The following is a 15,741-nucleotide window of genomic DNA, read 5'->3' on the forward strand; positions in this document are numbered from 1 at the left end:
ACAAGAAAAAAATGTTGTTGAAAGACCATGTCTAATTTGAAAAAAGATGGTAGTTGATATTTGAGAGATTTAAGAGTTTTTTTTTTTTTTTTTTTTTTTTTTTTTTTGAATTGGTGATTTTAATTTTCATCAAATTTTATATGTTTAATAATTGCTTATGAATTGAAATGTAGGTGAAATTTTAATTGGAATCAATGTTTTGATTAATATTTATTGAGATTTTAAAAGAACTATAGAAATTGATTAAATTTTATTTTGGATTTTTTTGGATTTATTTAGAGTTTATTTAGGAATTGATTTGGATTTAAGATTTAATTAGGATTTGATTAGAATTAGATTTAAAATTTAGGATTTATATAGAATTTGATTAGAATTGGTTTAGAATTTAGCTAAGATTTATTAAGATTCGAATAGAATTTTGGTTAGGATTTAATTAGAATTGGATTAGAATTTCATTAAGATTTTGTTAGAATTTGTTAGAATTGCATCACGATTTTTTTAAGGCTACATTAAGGTTTTGTTAGGATTTACCTAAGATTTACTTAAGATCTATTTAAGATTATTATTTTTAATATTTTAAAAGGATTATTTTTTTGATTTTGTTTGTTTGTTTGTTTTTTTTTGTTTTTTAGATTTTTTTTTAGTATTTTTTGAAGATATTTTTATTATTTTTCTCTAAAATTAATTTATTATTTCTTTATATTTCATTGATAATTTCTTTTAAACTTCTTTTAGATTAATTAAAATTTGATAAGATTTTTTAAGGTTTAATTAGAATTTATTTAAGATTGTATTAGACTGATTAGGAACTTATTGTTACATTTTTCTATATACTTTCCATAGCTAGGTGCTTAATATATTCTCAAGTTAGAATTTATGTTATACAACATCGTGTGCAAATACAATAGTGTTCAAGAAGATGAAGACACTCAAAAACTCCAAAAAATACTTTGATCTTAGATAGTACTTTTTAAGAAACTTGATGTATAATGTGAATTAGATAGTGTTCTTGCTTTAAGGCTCGATCCATTGAATAATTGATTAAAAAAGATTTTAATTATTATTTGGCTAAAATACAAGTTACAAATTGGATGGGATAGAACAAGTGTTGTTAGCATTATAGCATCATTTGGGTTGGTCAATAGTTTTGAGACAAGTTTTATTAAAATCTATTTTTAACTTCTTCTTTAAGATGTCTATATGATTTATTTTCTTAGTTTGCTTTGTTTTGCTTTAATTATGGTCTTACAAAGTAAGTAGAAGTTTTTATTGATTTATAGAAAGACAAAATAAATATTAATAGTTTTTACTACCTTCATATCATTTATCCATATTTTTCTACTATATCTTTCTACTAGGCTCTTCTATAATAAAACTCATATTTTTATCTTTCACCATATAATTATGTTACCATATAATACCATTCCATGCCATCTCATGTCTTCTTCCTTCTCCAAGTTGTTCATCAATATCAATCTTAGCATGTGTTTTGGTGTTTTTCTCGGAGTTAGAATTTTTGGTTTGTTCTCATGCTCATGGCGTTGAATTGTATTCAAAGTGGAATCAATTAAATGTTAACCAAGTGTGGTGTGTTTTATCAATTTAGTAGAAAAAAATTATGTTCATCTTTTTCAAGTTGTCAACCAAAGTTGTTGATCTTTAGTTCTTCTACAATTGATTTCTAGCATTGCTCCTTGTCCTTGGCCTTGGTAGGTGCTCAAAGCAATGTATCAAACTAGACAAGGTAGATCAAGTGCTTTTTAGCATTTCAGCATTATTTATTCTAGTCAATGGTTAATTCATTCTTTGACGTGGTTGTAATTCAAAAGAAACCAGCTATGAGTGTACTAAAGTGTGGACGATTGCCTCAGCCCAATTACTATCAGCCTACAATGCAACTTATGTGTTTTTGTTGTGGTTGTGCAATCCAATCTTTTGAAATTTATGATTTCTAGCAAAAACACACATTCAAGTGCTACAGTCACTGGAATTAGAAAGTACAATGACTATAGGTTAATCAACTTGTGGTTTATGCATAAATTTGATATTTACATGAAGAAATCGCAACCATCGTGGTGGTGTAAGCATTAAGTGCAAAAAAACATTCACATTATATAGAACTCTTCCCAATCCACAAGCATGTTCAAGATCCTTGAAGAAGTAGGTTTTTTTACAAGAAAATCACTATGAATCCAAGGATGTAAAGTTAGAGCCAAATAATTGATTCTTTTATAAATCAAAACTGTTTTGAAGATTCATGGTTGCAAGAATAAAAAAATTGGGTCAAAGCTCTAAAGTATGAGTTGATATAATCTAGAATTTTGTATATTTTGGAGCAAAATGTCATTAGATCAATCCTCCTTTTAATGCCAACGGATACAATTCTAATCTTTTTCAAAATTTGGAATCCAGGAGGTCAAAGGCCAAACCCAAGTAACTATATAAATCTTGCTAAGGTAACTATGTTAAGAATCCAAGTAAATAGAGTTGTATTTGGATGGATCTTTATGAATAAAGTTAGATTAGGGTTTGTAGGAACTTAAGATTTAGATGATCAACTTAAATTGGATGAATAATATATTTTATTGAACCTTTATTTGTGGATAAAAGTCAATTTTAGATGATAATTTATTCTTAGATGATAATTTGGTCCTTGATGAAAATTTAATAGTGGATAATAAATGATTTTGAAAAAATAAAAATAAAAATATTAATTATTTGCAAGCTTGGTATTGAGTGGCAAAGTATATTAATGTTTTTTTTAAAGATTATGGTATTAAGATTGGATTATTTTAGAGAAATTAAGGACCTTTTTAATAAAAACTTAAGCAATAATTATACATAATTAAACACATATGATAATTAACATTGTTGTGAATCAAAATAAACTACCAAGTAATGGGGATTTATTTTAGTTTAAACACCATGATCAAACCCCAGGTGATTCCATTGACCTCCATTGATTGCACAATGAATTGGAAGCTCACAATTAGAGAACAATAACAAGAACAAAGTTTTTATTTCACTTTTGAAAACACTATGTTTTTAAATTGATAAACCTTTTTCCAAAAGGTTAATTCAAAATCACTTGGCATGAGTCACACACAATGAAAGACCAACGTGAAACAGAGCAAAAGACTGGAGGAAGTCTGTTCAGGTTTGAGCACACTCTTTAATACCACGTCTGCTTCTACGTGCACATACCCACAAATGTTGACACACACAGTATTTCGTCTAGCCGAATATTTCTGTCACCCCACAAAACAACACCCACTCACCAAATACCACGTCAGAACCGTCAGTTGATGCTCGACAATATTTGCCTTCTATTTAGACCTGGGTTCCAACTCAAAGCTTCAATTCAAACCTCGACAAAGCTTGCACCGCTGTAACAATTGTAGAGGAAACTTTCACGAGGTGTCGCAAATGCAACTGGAATATAAACTGCACAGGCCTCATAAAAAGCATGGCCCTGCCCAAACGAGTGCCCTCGGGCCTCGACATTGCAATGTCCCAGCCACTATTACTTCACTAGAGGTGGAGTGCTTGGGAGCGGTGGATTTCTCGCACGTCTTGCGAACTCCCGCTGGGGTTCCACTTGCACCCGAGGTCACGCTACTCGGAACCAGCATTGAGTCACAAAAATGGACACGAACCATCACCGAAGAAGAAGAACGAGGAGACGATTGTGAAGCAGAGAAACAACATTCACTCTTCTTCTCCCAAGAGAAAACGAAACACGGAGAAACAGAGACAGAGAGAGAGGAAGTGAGAAAATCGTCCGGACACAAGACTTGCTGGTGATGAGTAAGGAGTTCACAAGGAGTGGTCCCTCGTCATCCTGGTCTGGCTCCAAAGTCCACAACCATCCCTCCCTCCCTCCCTGGCACCAACACAGAAAAGCAAGCAAGCAAGAAACAAAACAAAACACACAAAGTTGGGGCTGTCGTTCATCCAGGGTCTCCATTATCATCCCTTCCTGGCCTGGGATCGTGATAAAACCGGAGTTTCATTCATCCGGCGAGGAACTACCGACCGAGCGAGGGAGGGGGGGGGGGGGGGGGGGCTAGGCGGGGGAGAGGGAGAGGAGGAAAGGGACACACTCACTCAACTCACTCACTCACTCACTCACTCCGGAGTGAGAGAGTGTTGATGACCGTCTCCCGCGTGTTCCCATCATCCCAGTTCACGCTTCCATCTGTCTGTCTGTCTGGCTATGGCGTTCCTCGCTCCTCTCCCCCAAGCCTCCATGCCCCCTTTCCCACGCTCCGCCATCGCCTCGGCCCTTTCCCTCTTCCTGTTCTCTGCCTCTTCTCCTCCGCTCTTTAGCTCTTCTCCCTGGTTTATGCGAGCCTAGAATCCGATTACGCTGTGCATTTTGTTTTTTGTTCCGTGTTTTTCTTATTTTTCCTGTTTTATTTTGGGAGGAGGGAGGTGGCGGTCGGAGGTAGAAACCTAGTTGTGCTCTCTAATGTGCCGGTGGATGGAGGAGCGAGGAGGCGGGCGTTGCGCAGCGATGGTGTTTCGCGGGGCGGGGAGGTGTTAGGGGTCGCTCGCTGGCGGGGACAGGGCAGGTAGGGTAGGCGAGTTAGGGACGAAGCAGTGGTGGAGTTGGGCGTGGTGGTGGTGGCGCGTTGGTCTTGGTGGATTGGTGTGGCGGGCATTCCCCGGGGCAGAGTGGGAGGTTGTGATGCCGAGGTTCTAGGTCGCTGCGGCGTTGGTGGGGCGTGCGGGAGATGTGGACGCTTCGCTGCGGGAGGCGGAAAGGCGAGGTCTGGGCGCGGGCTCGGTGCTGGTGCATGCGGAGGGAGGCTTGGAGGGTCGGGATGTTGGTGTTCTATGGCGCAGCGTGCTTGGATGAGTTAGAAATGGCTAGTAGAGGATCAGGTACGGTGACGCGCGATGAGAATAGGTCACGGAGCGATCTAGGTTTTCGTGGAATCGCGGGGTTGGTGGTGCATTGGCAATGAGCGTTGTGGGCGGAGGATCGAGCGTGTGCGAGGTGGATGGAATTAGGTCCTCGGGGGGTTTGTGTGATGAACTGACAGCTTGTTGATGTGCTAGACAAGGATGAGCCCGGCGAGGCGGGGTGTTGGTGAGTAGCGCATCCATCTAGGTCGGTGAAGCGGGGAGGGTGCGTGTCCCTTATGATCCCTTTCATCGGTTCGTGCTCGTGCTCGTGCTGGCAGGCGGACTGGAGTGGCAGTTCGGAGGGTTGCGAGGCATCGCTGTGAGGCGAGCGGGACTTCGTGCCTCTCATGATGAACGAGGCGAGGAACCGGAAGGAGAGAACGGAGAGGAAGCGACCCCTGGGTGACATCAACAGGCGCGCCATGGCGAGGCCGGCATCGCCTCCGGTGGCGGAGACGCCCGTGAAGCGGCCGTCGAGGGCGTGCTCGTCGCGACTGCGGGTTTCGAATGCGTCCGATGGCGGGGTGTCGGGTGCTTCGCCCACTCCTCCGCTGCCGAGGTCGTCGTCGAAGGCGTCGAACGAGAGGAGCTTGTCTGGCGAATTGCCCCCGTCGTGGCCGAGTGCGAGCCGGACGGGCGCGAGGGCGATGTCCCTGGCCCTGGGTTCGACGATGTCTCCGGAGCGGATGGAGCTTCGGGGGTTGTGGGAGATGGCGGCCGTAATGAACTTTTTCTGCATATTCCGGCCGATCATCAACAATTTGCCGGAGTTCACGATGGAGGAGCTGGAATCCGCGATGCTGTTCCCGAATCCGATGTTGGACACGATTCATGTGGTGATGCTGAAGGGCGTCCCGCCGGCAGCCAGAGTGCCTCTTCGAGGCGATACGTGGCCGACGGTTCTGAGCAAGAAGTTCAAGGATTGGTGGTGGAGGGTGGCGGAAGGTCCGTGTCCGCTGGTGCCGTGCCAAGGGGCGGAGCTGGCGACGTACCGGGAGTTGGACCCTCCGACTCGCGTGCGAGTGTTGCTGGCGCTGTGCGAGATGCGCGTGGACCAGGACGACACTCGGTTGTACATTGACGACTCGGTGAAGCGGAACCAAATGGGGGAGGTGCGGAAGGAGAGGGCCGGTTGCGGGGCGGAAGGAACGACATTCTGGCTGGACGAGGATCAGATGATGGGGCAGAGGCTGTACAGGGAGGGACAGGCGACAATGCCGCAGCCACCGTCGAAGAACAAGGCCAGGGGGTGGGGTAGGGGTAGGAATGTGCCACCTCCGATTCCAGGGAACTGGGAGACGTGCGCGACGAATTTCGAGGAGTTTCAGGAAGTGTCGAACCGGCTGCTGGAGAGTCGGAACCGGCTGGAAGTGGCGATGGGGAAGAAGCTGATGCAGAGTCTGATGCCGCAGTTGGAGGAGATTCAGAAGAAGAAGGACCGGCTGGTGAAGAAGCAGCAGCGGGAGGCGGTGCTGTTGGACAACATGTTGGCAGGGAATGGGCTGGCAGCAGGGAGGTCGCGCAGGGAGCGGAAGCCGGTGACGTACACGTTCGATGAGTTCGATCGTTCTATCAACGAGGCGATCAGATTCACAAAAAAGGGGGCGTCGGACACTTCGTTGAGACGTGACGGCCTGAGATTCGGCAATGGCGCGAACGAAGCGGGGCATTTGGGGAAGGAGCGGAATGGTCAGGGCGGGTATGCAAACGGGGTTAGTGGCGTGAGACGATCGTCGCGCAATTCTCAGGCACATCTCGGGGCGGGGGGCGAGGGCGGGGTTGCGGGTTCGGAACCGCATCTGGTGGAAGCTGACTTGGGGTTCAGCGACGACGAAATAGAAGGAGAGGCCGTGTACCACGACGACTACCTGGCCGCGAGGCAGCGCAAAGAGAGGAGTTATTCGTCAGAGAGAGGCGAGAGCTCGAGAGGTGAGCTGGACGATGCCGATTTTGATGAGGTCGAGGAGAAAGCCGAGGAGGAGAATGAGGATTACGGGGGCGGCAACGATGGCGATGGGGATGGGGATGGGAGCGAAGAGCGAGCGTGGAAACGGCCAAGGCGGGGTCCGAAGGTGCGGCTAGTGAACGACGTGTCTCGAGAAGGGGTGCACAGGAACGCCAGGCCTGTTTTCGATCGGGGAGGAGGTAGGGGCGGGGGTAGTGAGGAGGAGGAGGAGGAGGGAAGTGATCCTGACGAGCAGATTGTGAGGGACGCGCAACAGCGGCTGCGGATGGGCGAAGGGGCGGGGACGGGTAACGGAGGGCGAGGTGGAGGTGGTGTCGTCGCGGGGAGGGGTGACGCAGGGTTCGAGGAGGCGAGCGAGGTCAGCGGCGGTGACGAAGGCAGCGGGTACAGTTCCGGAATGCGGAATGGGAAAGGTGGAGGCGCGTTTGAGGAAGAGAGAAAGGGTAGTCGCGCATCGCTCATGGATGAGGACGCGAAGTCCGTGGGGCATTCCGGGGAACAGTCGGTAGGGTACTCGGGGCGGTCGGGGTCTGGCGAGGATCAGCAAGAAGCAGGTTCCGTGGATTTCGATGAGGAGGAAGGTACGGGCGAGGAGGCGGAGAGAAGTAAAGGTGGCGGGAGACGGAAGCAGTTGCTGGATTTGAACGAGGTGGCGACGGCAGCCCGCGGAAGCAGTCTCGTATCGGACAACGGGGAGAGCGAGAGCGAGAGCTCGGACGACGGGGGGAAGGACGGGCGTGGTGACGAGGGGGGTTGAAAGTGGGGCGTGGGTTGTAGAGGGATGGCGACATTGAATGGTGACACGATTGAGCTCCGTTTGTAGGCATGGTGTACATTAATGTGGAGGCGGCAGAGACATTGACTTGAGTTCTTGAGAGGACGTAGAGTAGCCCGACACTTGAGAAACCTGGACTTTTGAGCGGAGTGGGTTCTTAGAGGCATAGGCGTGGAGGGAGAGGAGGTACAGGCGATAGACGTCCGTGGTTGCTTCCTCCCGAGGCCTTTCCAGACGATTGTTTTCCAGGTGCATGCATGTTAGTGTTCTGGAACGCTGTTGACGGCACTTGGCACGAAGGTGCTCCTGCCTATCGGGAAAAGGGGGCTTTGTGCATGTACATCATGAACTATGAAGTAAAAGCAGACCGATTGTGAGGTCTGGCAGAGCGCCGAGGTTCACGCGCTGCCGTTGTCGGATGGGAGGTTGTGGGTGCGGTTTGTTTTTGTGGTTCACGAGGTTTTTGGCGTCCTCTGTTTCTGCAATATACCGCTACAAGTATCACGCCCAAGAAGATCGCAGATGATAACACACTCATCACAATTCCCACTGGGATGACAAATCTCTGCTGCGAAGACCAGCCCATTACCTATGCAGTGATAAAAATGTCAACTCCAAACCCAATATAACTGTTGCCTCCAGAAAGGGCAGCTCCGTATTCCATGTACCAGTACACGCAAAGTCATTTTGAGGACAACACGTTCATCAACAACAATCTGCGCATAGTGACAACACAAGCTCCGAACACAGCATACCAAACCAAAACCAAAAACAAAAATCCTTCCTACAACCTAACACAAAAACAAACCGCACCCACAACCTCCCATCCGACAACGGCAGCGCGTGAACCTCGGCGCTCTGCCAGACCTCACAATCGGTCGGCTGTCTCGAAACCCAGCCATCCAACTCTACCACACCCCAAAACTACCTTCCTGAAGCGGTGACCATGCCTCCCAACAACGGCAAATCCGTCTCAAACGCGGCAGCATGCACGCACGCATTCTCGCTCTCACCAAACCGACCACCACTCCTTCACCACAACACACAACTTCCTCATCTCCACACGGCACAACTCAAACATACTGCCATGTGCAGAACATGCTGCACGCATCATTCAGTCCCTTCCGCTCGCAGAAGGACTGCTTTTACTTCATAGTTCATGATGTACATGCACAAAGCCCCCTTTTCCCGATAGGCAGGAGCACCTTCGTGCCAAGTGCCGTCAACAGCGTTCCAGAACACTAACATGCATGCACCTGGAAAACAATCGTCTGGAAAGGCCTCGGGAGGAAGCAACCACGGACGTCTATCGCCTGTACCTCCTCTCCCTCCACGCCTATGCCTCTAAGAACCCACTCCGCTCAAAAGTCCAGGTTTCTCAAGTGTCGGGCTACTCTACGTCCTCTCAAGAACTCAAGTCAATGTCTCTGCCGCCTCCACATTAATGTACACCATGCCTACAAACGGAGCTCAATCGTGTCACCATTCAATGTCGCCATCCCTCTACAACCCACGCCCCACTTTCAACCCCCCTCGTCACCACGCCCGTCCTTCCCCCCGTCGTCCGAGCTCTCGCTCTCGCTCTCCCCGTTGTCCGATACGAGACTGCTTCCGCGGGCTGCCGTCGCCACCTCGTTCAAATCCAGCAACTGCTTCCGTCTCCCGCCACCTTTACTTCTCTCCGCCTCCTCGCCCGTACCTTCCTCCTCATCGAAATCCACGGAACCTGCTTCTTGCTGATCCTCGCCAGACCCCGACCGCCCCGAGTACCCTACCGACTGTTCCCCGGAATGCCCCACGGACTTCGCGTCCTCATCCATGAGCGATGCGCGACTACCCTTTCTCTCTTCCTCAAACGCGCCTCCACCTTTCCCATTCCGCATTCCGGAACTGTACCCGCTGCCTTCGTCACCGCCGCTGACCTCGCTCGCCTCCTCGAACCCTGCGTCACCCCTCCCCGCGACGACACCACCTCCACCTCGCCCTCCGTTACCCGTCCCCGCCCCTTCGCCCATCCGCAGCCGCTGTTGCGCGTCCCTCACAATCTGCTCGTCAGGATCACTTCCCTCCTCCTCCTCCTCCTCACTACCCCCGCCCCTACCTCCTCCCCGATCGAAAACAGGCCTGGCGTTCCTGTGCACCCCTTCTCGAGACACGTCGTTCACTAGCCGCACCTTCGGACCCCGCCTTGGCCGTTTCCACGCTCGCTCTTCGCTCCCATCCCCATCCCCATCGCCATCGTTGCCGCCCCCGTAATCCTCATTCTCCTCCTCGGCTTTCTCCTCGACCTCATCAAAATCGGCATCGTCCAGCTCACCTCTCGAGCTCTCGCCTCTCTCTGACGAATAACTCCTCTCTTTGCGCTGCCTCGCGGCCAGGTAGTCGTCGTGGTACACGGCCTCTCCTTCTATTTCGTCGTCGCTGAACCCCAAGTCAGCTTCCACCAGATGCGGTTCCGAACCCGCAACCCCGCCCTCGCCCCCCGCCCCGAGATGTGCCTGAGAATTGCGCGACGATCGTCTCACGCCACTAACCCCGTTTGCATACCCGCCCTGACCATTCCGCTCCTTCCCCAAATGCCCCGCTTCGTTCGCGCCATTGCCGAATCTCAGGCCGTCACGTCTCAACGAAGTGTCCGACGCCCCCTTTTTTGTGAATCTGATCGCCTCGTTGATAGAACGATCGAACTCATCGAACGTGTACGTCACCGGCTTCCGCTCCCTGCGCGACCTCCCTGCTGCCAGCCCATTCCCTGCCAACATGTTGTCCAACAGCACCGCCTCCCGCTGCTGCTTCTTCACCAGCCGGTCCTTCTTCTTCTGAATCTCCTCCAACTGCGGCATCAGACTCTGCATCAGCTTCTTCCCCATCGCCACTTCCAGCCGGTTCCGACTCTCCAGCAGCCGGTTCGACACTTCCTGAAACTCCTCGAAATTCGTCGCGCACGTCTCCCAGTTCCCTGGAATCGGAGGTGGCACATTCCTACCCCTACCCCACCCCCTGGCCTTGTTCTTCGACGGTGGCTGCGGCATTGTCGCCTGTCCCTCCCTGTACAGCCTCTGCCCCATCATCTGATCCTCGTCCAGCCAGAATGTCGTTCCTTCCGCCCCGCAACCGGCCCTCTCCTTCCGCACCTCCCCCATTTGGTTCCGCTTCACCGAGTCGTCAATGTACAACCGAGTGTCGTCCTGGTCCACGCGCATCTCGCACAGCGCCAGCAACACTCGCACGCGAGTCGGAGGGTCCAACTCCCGGTACGTCGCCAGCTCCGCCCCTTGGCACGGCACCAGCGGACACGGACCTTCCGCCACCCTCCACCACCAATCCTTGAACTTCTTGCTCAGAACCGTCGGCCACGTATCGCCTCGAAGAGGCACTCTGGCTGCCGGCGGGACGCCCTTCAGCATCACCACATGAATCGTGTCCAACATCGGATTCGGGAACAGCATCGCGGATTCCAGCTCCTCCATCGTGAACTCCGGCAAATTGTTGATGATCGGCCGGAATATGCAGAAAAAGTTCATTACGGCCGCCATCTCCCACAACCCCCGAAGCTCCATCCGCTCCGGAGACATCGTCGAACCCAGGGCCAGGGACATCGCCCTCGCGCCCGTCCGGCTCGCACTCGGCCACGACGGGGGCAATTCGCCAGACAAGCTCCTCTCGTTCGACGCCTTCGACGACGACCTCGGCAGCGGAGGAGTGGGCGAAGCACCCGACACCCCGCCATCGGACGCATTCGAAACCCGCAGTCGCGACGAGCACGCCCTCGACGGCCGCTTCACGGGCGTCTCCGCCACCGGAGGCGATGCCGGCCTCGCCATGGCGCGCCTGTTGATGTCACCCAGGGGTCGCTTCCTCTCCGTTCTCTCCTTCCGGTTCCTCGCCTCGTTCATCATGAGAGGCACGAAGTCCCGCTCGCCTCACAGCGATGCCTCGCAACCCTCCGAACTGCCACTCCAGTCCGCCTGCCAGCACGAGCACGAGCACGAACCGATGAAAGGGATCATAAGGGACACGCACCCTCCCCGCTTCACCGACCTAGATGGATGCGCTACTCACCAACACCCCGCCTCGCCGGGCTCATCCTTGTCTAGCACATCAACAAGCTGTCAGTTCATCACACAAACCCCCCGAGGACCTAATTCCATCCACCTCGCACACGCTCGATCCTCCGCCCACAACGCTCATTGCCAATGCACCACCAACCCCGCGATTCCACGAAAACCTAGATCGCTCCGTGACCTATTCTCATCGCGCGTCACCGTACCTGATCCTCTACTAGCCATTTCTAACTCATCCAAGCACGCTGCGCCATAGAACACCAACATCCCGACCCTCCAAGCCTCCCTCCGCATGCACCAGCACCGAGCCCGCGCCCAGACCTCGCCTTTCCGCCTCCCGCAGCGAAGCGTCCACATCTCCCGCACGCCCCACCAACGCCGCAGCGACCTAGAACCTCGGCATCACAACCTCCCACTCTGCCCCGGGGAATGCCCGCCACACCAATCCACCAAGACCAACGCGCCACCACCACCACGCCCAACTCCACCACTGCTTCGTCCCTAACTCGCCTACCCTACCTGCCCTGTCCCCGCCAGCGAGCGACCCCTAACACCTCCCCGCCCCGCGAAACACCATCGCTGCGCAACGCCCGCCTCCTCGCTCCTCCATCCACCGGCACATTAGAGAGCACAACTAGGTTTCTACCTCCGACCGCCACCTCCCTCCTCCCAAAATAAAACAGGAAAAATAAGAAAAACACGGAACAAAAAACAAAATGCACAGCGTAATCGGATTCTAGGCTCGCATAAACCAGGGAGAAGAGCTAAAGAGCGGAGGAGAAGAGGCAGAGAACAGGAAGAGGGAAAGGGCCGAGGCGATGGCGGAGCGTGGGAAAGGGGGCATGGAGGCTTGGGGGAGAGGAGCGAGGAACGCCATAGCCAGACAGACAGACAGATGGAAGCGTGAACTGGGATGATGGGAACACGCGGGAGACGGTCATCAACACTCTCTCACTCCGGAGTGAGTGAGTGAGTGAGTGAGTTGAGTGAGTGTGTCCCTTTCCTCCTCTCCCTCTCCCCCGCCTAGCCCCCCCCCCCCCCCCCCCCCCTCCCTCGCTCGGTCGGTAGTTCCTCGCCGGATGAATGAAACTCCGGTTTTATCACGATCCCAGGCCAGGAAGGGATGATAATGGAGACCCTGGATGAACGACAGCCCCAACTTTGTGTGTTTTGTTTTGTTTCTTGCTTGCTTGCTTTTCTGTGTTGGTGCCAGGGAGGGAGGGAGGGATGGTTGTGGACTTTGGAGCCAGACCAGGATGACGAGGGACCACTCCTTGTGAACTCCTTACTCATCACCAGCAAGTCTTGTGTCCGGACGATTTTCTCACTTCCTCTCTCTCTGTCTCTGTTTCTCCGTGTTTCGTTTTCTCTTGGGAGAAGAAGAGTGAATGTTGTTTCTCTGCTTCACAATCGTCTCCTCGTTCTTCTTCTTCGGTGATGGTTCGTGTCCATTTTTGTGACTCAATGCTGGTTCCGAGTAGCGTGACCTCGGGTGCAAGTGGAACCCCAGCGGGAGTTCGCAAGACGTGCGAGAAATCCACCGCTCCCAAGCACTCCACCTCTAGTGAAGTAATAGTGGCTGGGACATTGCAATGTCGAGGCCCGAGGGCACTCGTTTGGGCAGGGCCATGCTTTTTATGAGGCCTGTGCAGTTTATATTCCAGTTGCATTTGCGACACCTCGTGAAAGTTTCCTCTACAATTGTTACAGCGGTGCAAGCTTTGTCGAGGTTTGAATTGAAGCTTTGAGTTGGAACCCAGGTCTAAATAGAAGGCAAATATTGTCGAGCATCAACTGACGGTTCTGACGTGGTATTTGGTGAGTGGGTGTTGTTTTGTGGGGTGACAGAAATATTCGGCTAGACGAAATACTGTGTGTGTCAACATTTGTGGGTATGTGCACGTAGAAGCAGACGTGGTATTAAAGAGTGTGCTCAAACCTGAACAGACTTCCTCCAGTCTTTTGCTCTGTTTCACGTTGGTCTTTCATTGTGTGTGACTCATGCCAAGTGATTTTGAATTAACCTTTTGGAAAAAGGTTTATCAATTTAAAAACATAGTGTTTTCAAAAGTGAAATAAAAACTTTGTTCTTGTTATTGTTCTCTAATTGTGAGCTTCCAATTCATTGTGCAATCAATGGAGGTCAATGGAATCACCTGGGGTTTGATCATGGTGTTTAAACTAAAATAAATCCCCATTACTTGGTAGTTTATTTTGATTCACAACAATGTTAATTATCATATGTGTTTAATTATGTATAATTATTGCTTAAGTTTTTATTAAAAAGGTCCTTAATTTCTCTAAAATAATCCAATCTTAATACCATAATCTTTAAAAAAAACATTAATATACTTTGCCACTCAATACCAAGCTTGCAAATAATTAATATTTTTATTTTTATTTTTTCAAAATCATTTATTATCCACTATTAAATTTTCATCAAGGACCAAATTATCATCTAAGAATAAATTATCATCTAAAATTGACTTTTATCCACAAATAAAGGTTCAATAAAATATATTATTCATCCAATTTAAGTTGATCATCTAAATCTTAAGTTCCTACAAACCCTAATCTAACTTTATTCATAAAGATCCATCCAAATACAACTCTATTTACTTGGATTCTTAACATAGTTACCTTAGCAAGATTTATATAGTTACTTGGGTTTGGCCTTTGACCTCCTGGATTCCAAATTTTGAAAAAGATTAGAATTGTATCCGTTGGCATTAAAAGGAGGATTGATCTAATGACATTTTGCTCCAAAATATACAAAATTCTAGATTATATCAACTCATACTTTAGAGCTTTGACCCAATTTTTTTATTCTTGCAACCATGAATCTTCAAAACAGTTTTGATTTATAAAAGAATCAATTATTTGGCTCTAACTTTACATCCTTGGATTCATAGTGATTTTCTTGTAAAAAAACCTACTTCTTCAAGGATCTTGAACATGCTTGTGGATTGGGAAGAGTTCTATATAATGTGAATGTTTTTTTGCACTTAATGCTTACACCACCACGATGGTTGCGATTTCTTCATGTAAATATCAAATTTATGCATAAACCACAAGTTGATTAACCTATAGTCATTGTACTTTCTAATTCCAGTGACTGTAGCACTTGAATGTGTGTTTTTGCTAGAAATCATAAATTTCAAAAGATTGGATTGCACAACCACAACAAAAACACATAAGTTGCATTGTAGGCTGATAGTAATTGGGCTGAGGCAATCGTCCACACTTTAGTACACTCATAGCTGGTTTCTTTTGAATTACAACCACGTCAAAGAATGAATTAACCATTGACTAGAATAAATAATGCTGAAATGCTAAAAAGCACTTGATCTACCTTGTCTAGTTTGATACATTGCTTTGAGCACCTACCAAGGCCAAGGACAAGGAGCAATGCTAGAAATCAATTGTAGAAGAACTAAAGATCAACAACTTTGGTTGACAACTTGAAAAAGATGAACATAATTTTTTTCTACTAAATTGATAAAACACACCACACTTGGTTAACATTTAATTGATTCCACTTTGAATACAATTCAACGCCATGAGCATGAGAACAAACCAAAAATTCTAACTCCGAGAAAAACACCAAAACACATGCTAAGATTGATATTGATGAACAACTTGGAGAAGGAAGAAGACATGAGATGGCATGGAATGGTATTATATGGTAACATAATTATATGGTGAAAGATAAAAATATGAGTTTTATTATAGAAGAGCCTAGTAGAAAGATATAGTAGAAAAATATGGATAAATGATATGAAGGTAGTAAAAACTATTAATATTTATTTTGTCTTTCTATAAATCAATAAAAACTTCTACTTACTTTGTAAGACCATAATTAAAGCAAAACAAAGCAAACTAAGAAAATAAATCATATAGACATCTTAAAGAAGAAGTTAAAAATAGATTTTAATAAAACTTGTCTCAAAACTATTGACCAACCCAAATGATGCTATAATGCTAACAACACTTGTTCTATCCCATCCAATTTGTAACTTGTATTT

At 48.1% G+C, this 15,741-nt stretch overlaps 2 protein-coding genes across 2 annotated transcripts; one reads left to right on the forward strand and one right to left on the reverse strand.

Annotated features, from left to right (window-relative positions):
- Positions 1-4,109: 4,109 nt before the first annotated feature.
- On the forward strand, positions 4,110-8,071 carry LOC112288364 (uncharacterized). Its single transcript, XM_024532488.3, has 2 exons — positions 4,110-4,887; positions 5,065-8,071. The coding sequence occupies exon 2, from the start codon at positions 5,259-5,261 to the stop codon at positions 7,632-7,634; it is 2,376 nt and encodes a 791-aa protein (XP_024388256.1). The 5' UTR covers positions 4,110-4,887; positions 5,065-5,258; the 3' UTR covers positions 7,635-8,071.
- Positions 8,072-8,732: 661 nt separating this feature from the next.
- On the reverse strand, positions 8,733-12,694 carry LOC149989839 (uncharacterized). The gene is made up of 2 exons (XM_090248522.1): positions 11,923-12,694; positions 8,733-11,745 (listed from the first exon to the last, which is right to left on the reverse strand). The coding sequence occupies exon 2, from the start codon at positions 11,549-11,551 to the stop codon at positions 9,176-9,178; it is 2,376 nt and encodes a 791-aa protein (XP_090104648.1). The 5' UTR covers positions 11,552-11,745; positions 11,923-12,694; the 3' UTR covers positions 8,733-9,175.
- Positions 12,695-15,741: the final 3,047 nt, after the last annotated feature.

This window comes from Physcomitrium patens, chromosome 1 (genome assembly GCF_059467195.1).
Source record: "Physcomitrium patens ecotype Gransden chromosome 1, ASM5946719v1, whole genome shotgun sequence".
NCBI lineage: Eukaryota > Viridiplantae > Streptophyta > Bryopsida > Funariales > Funariaceae > Physcomitrium > Physcomitrium patens.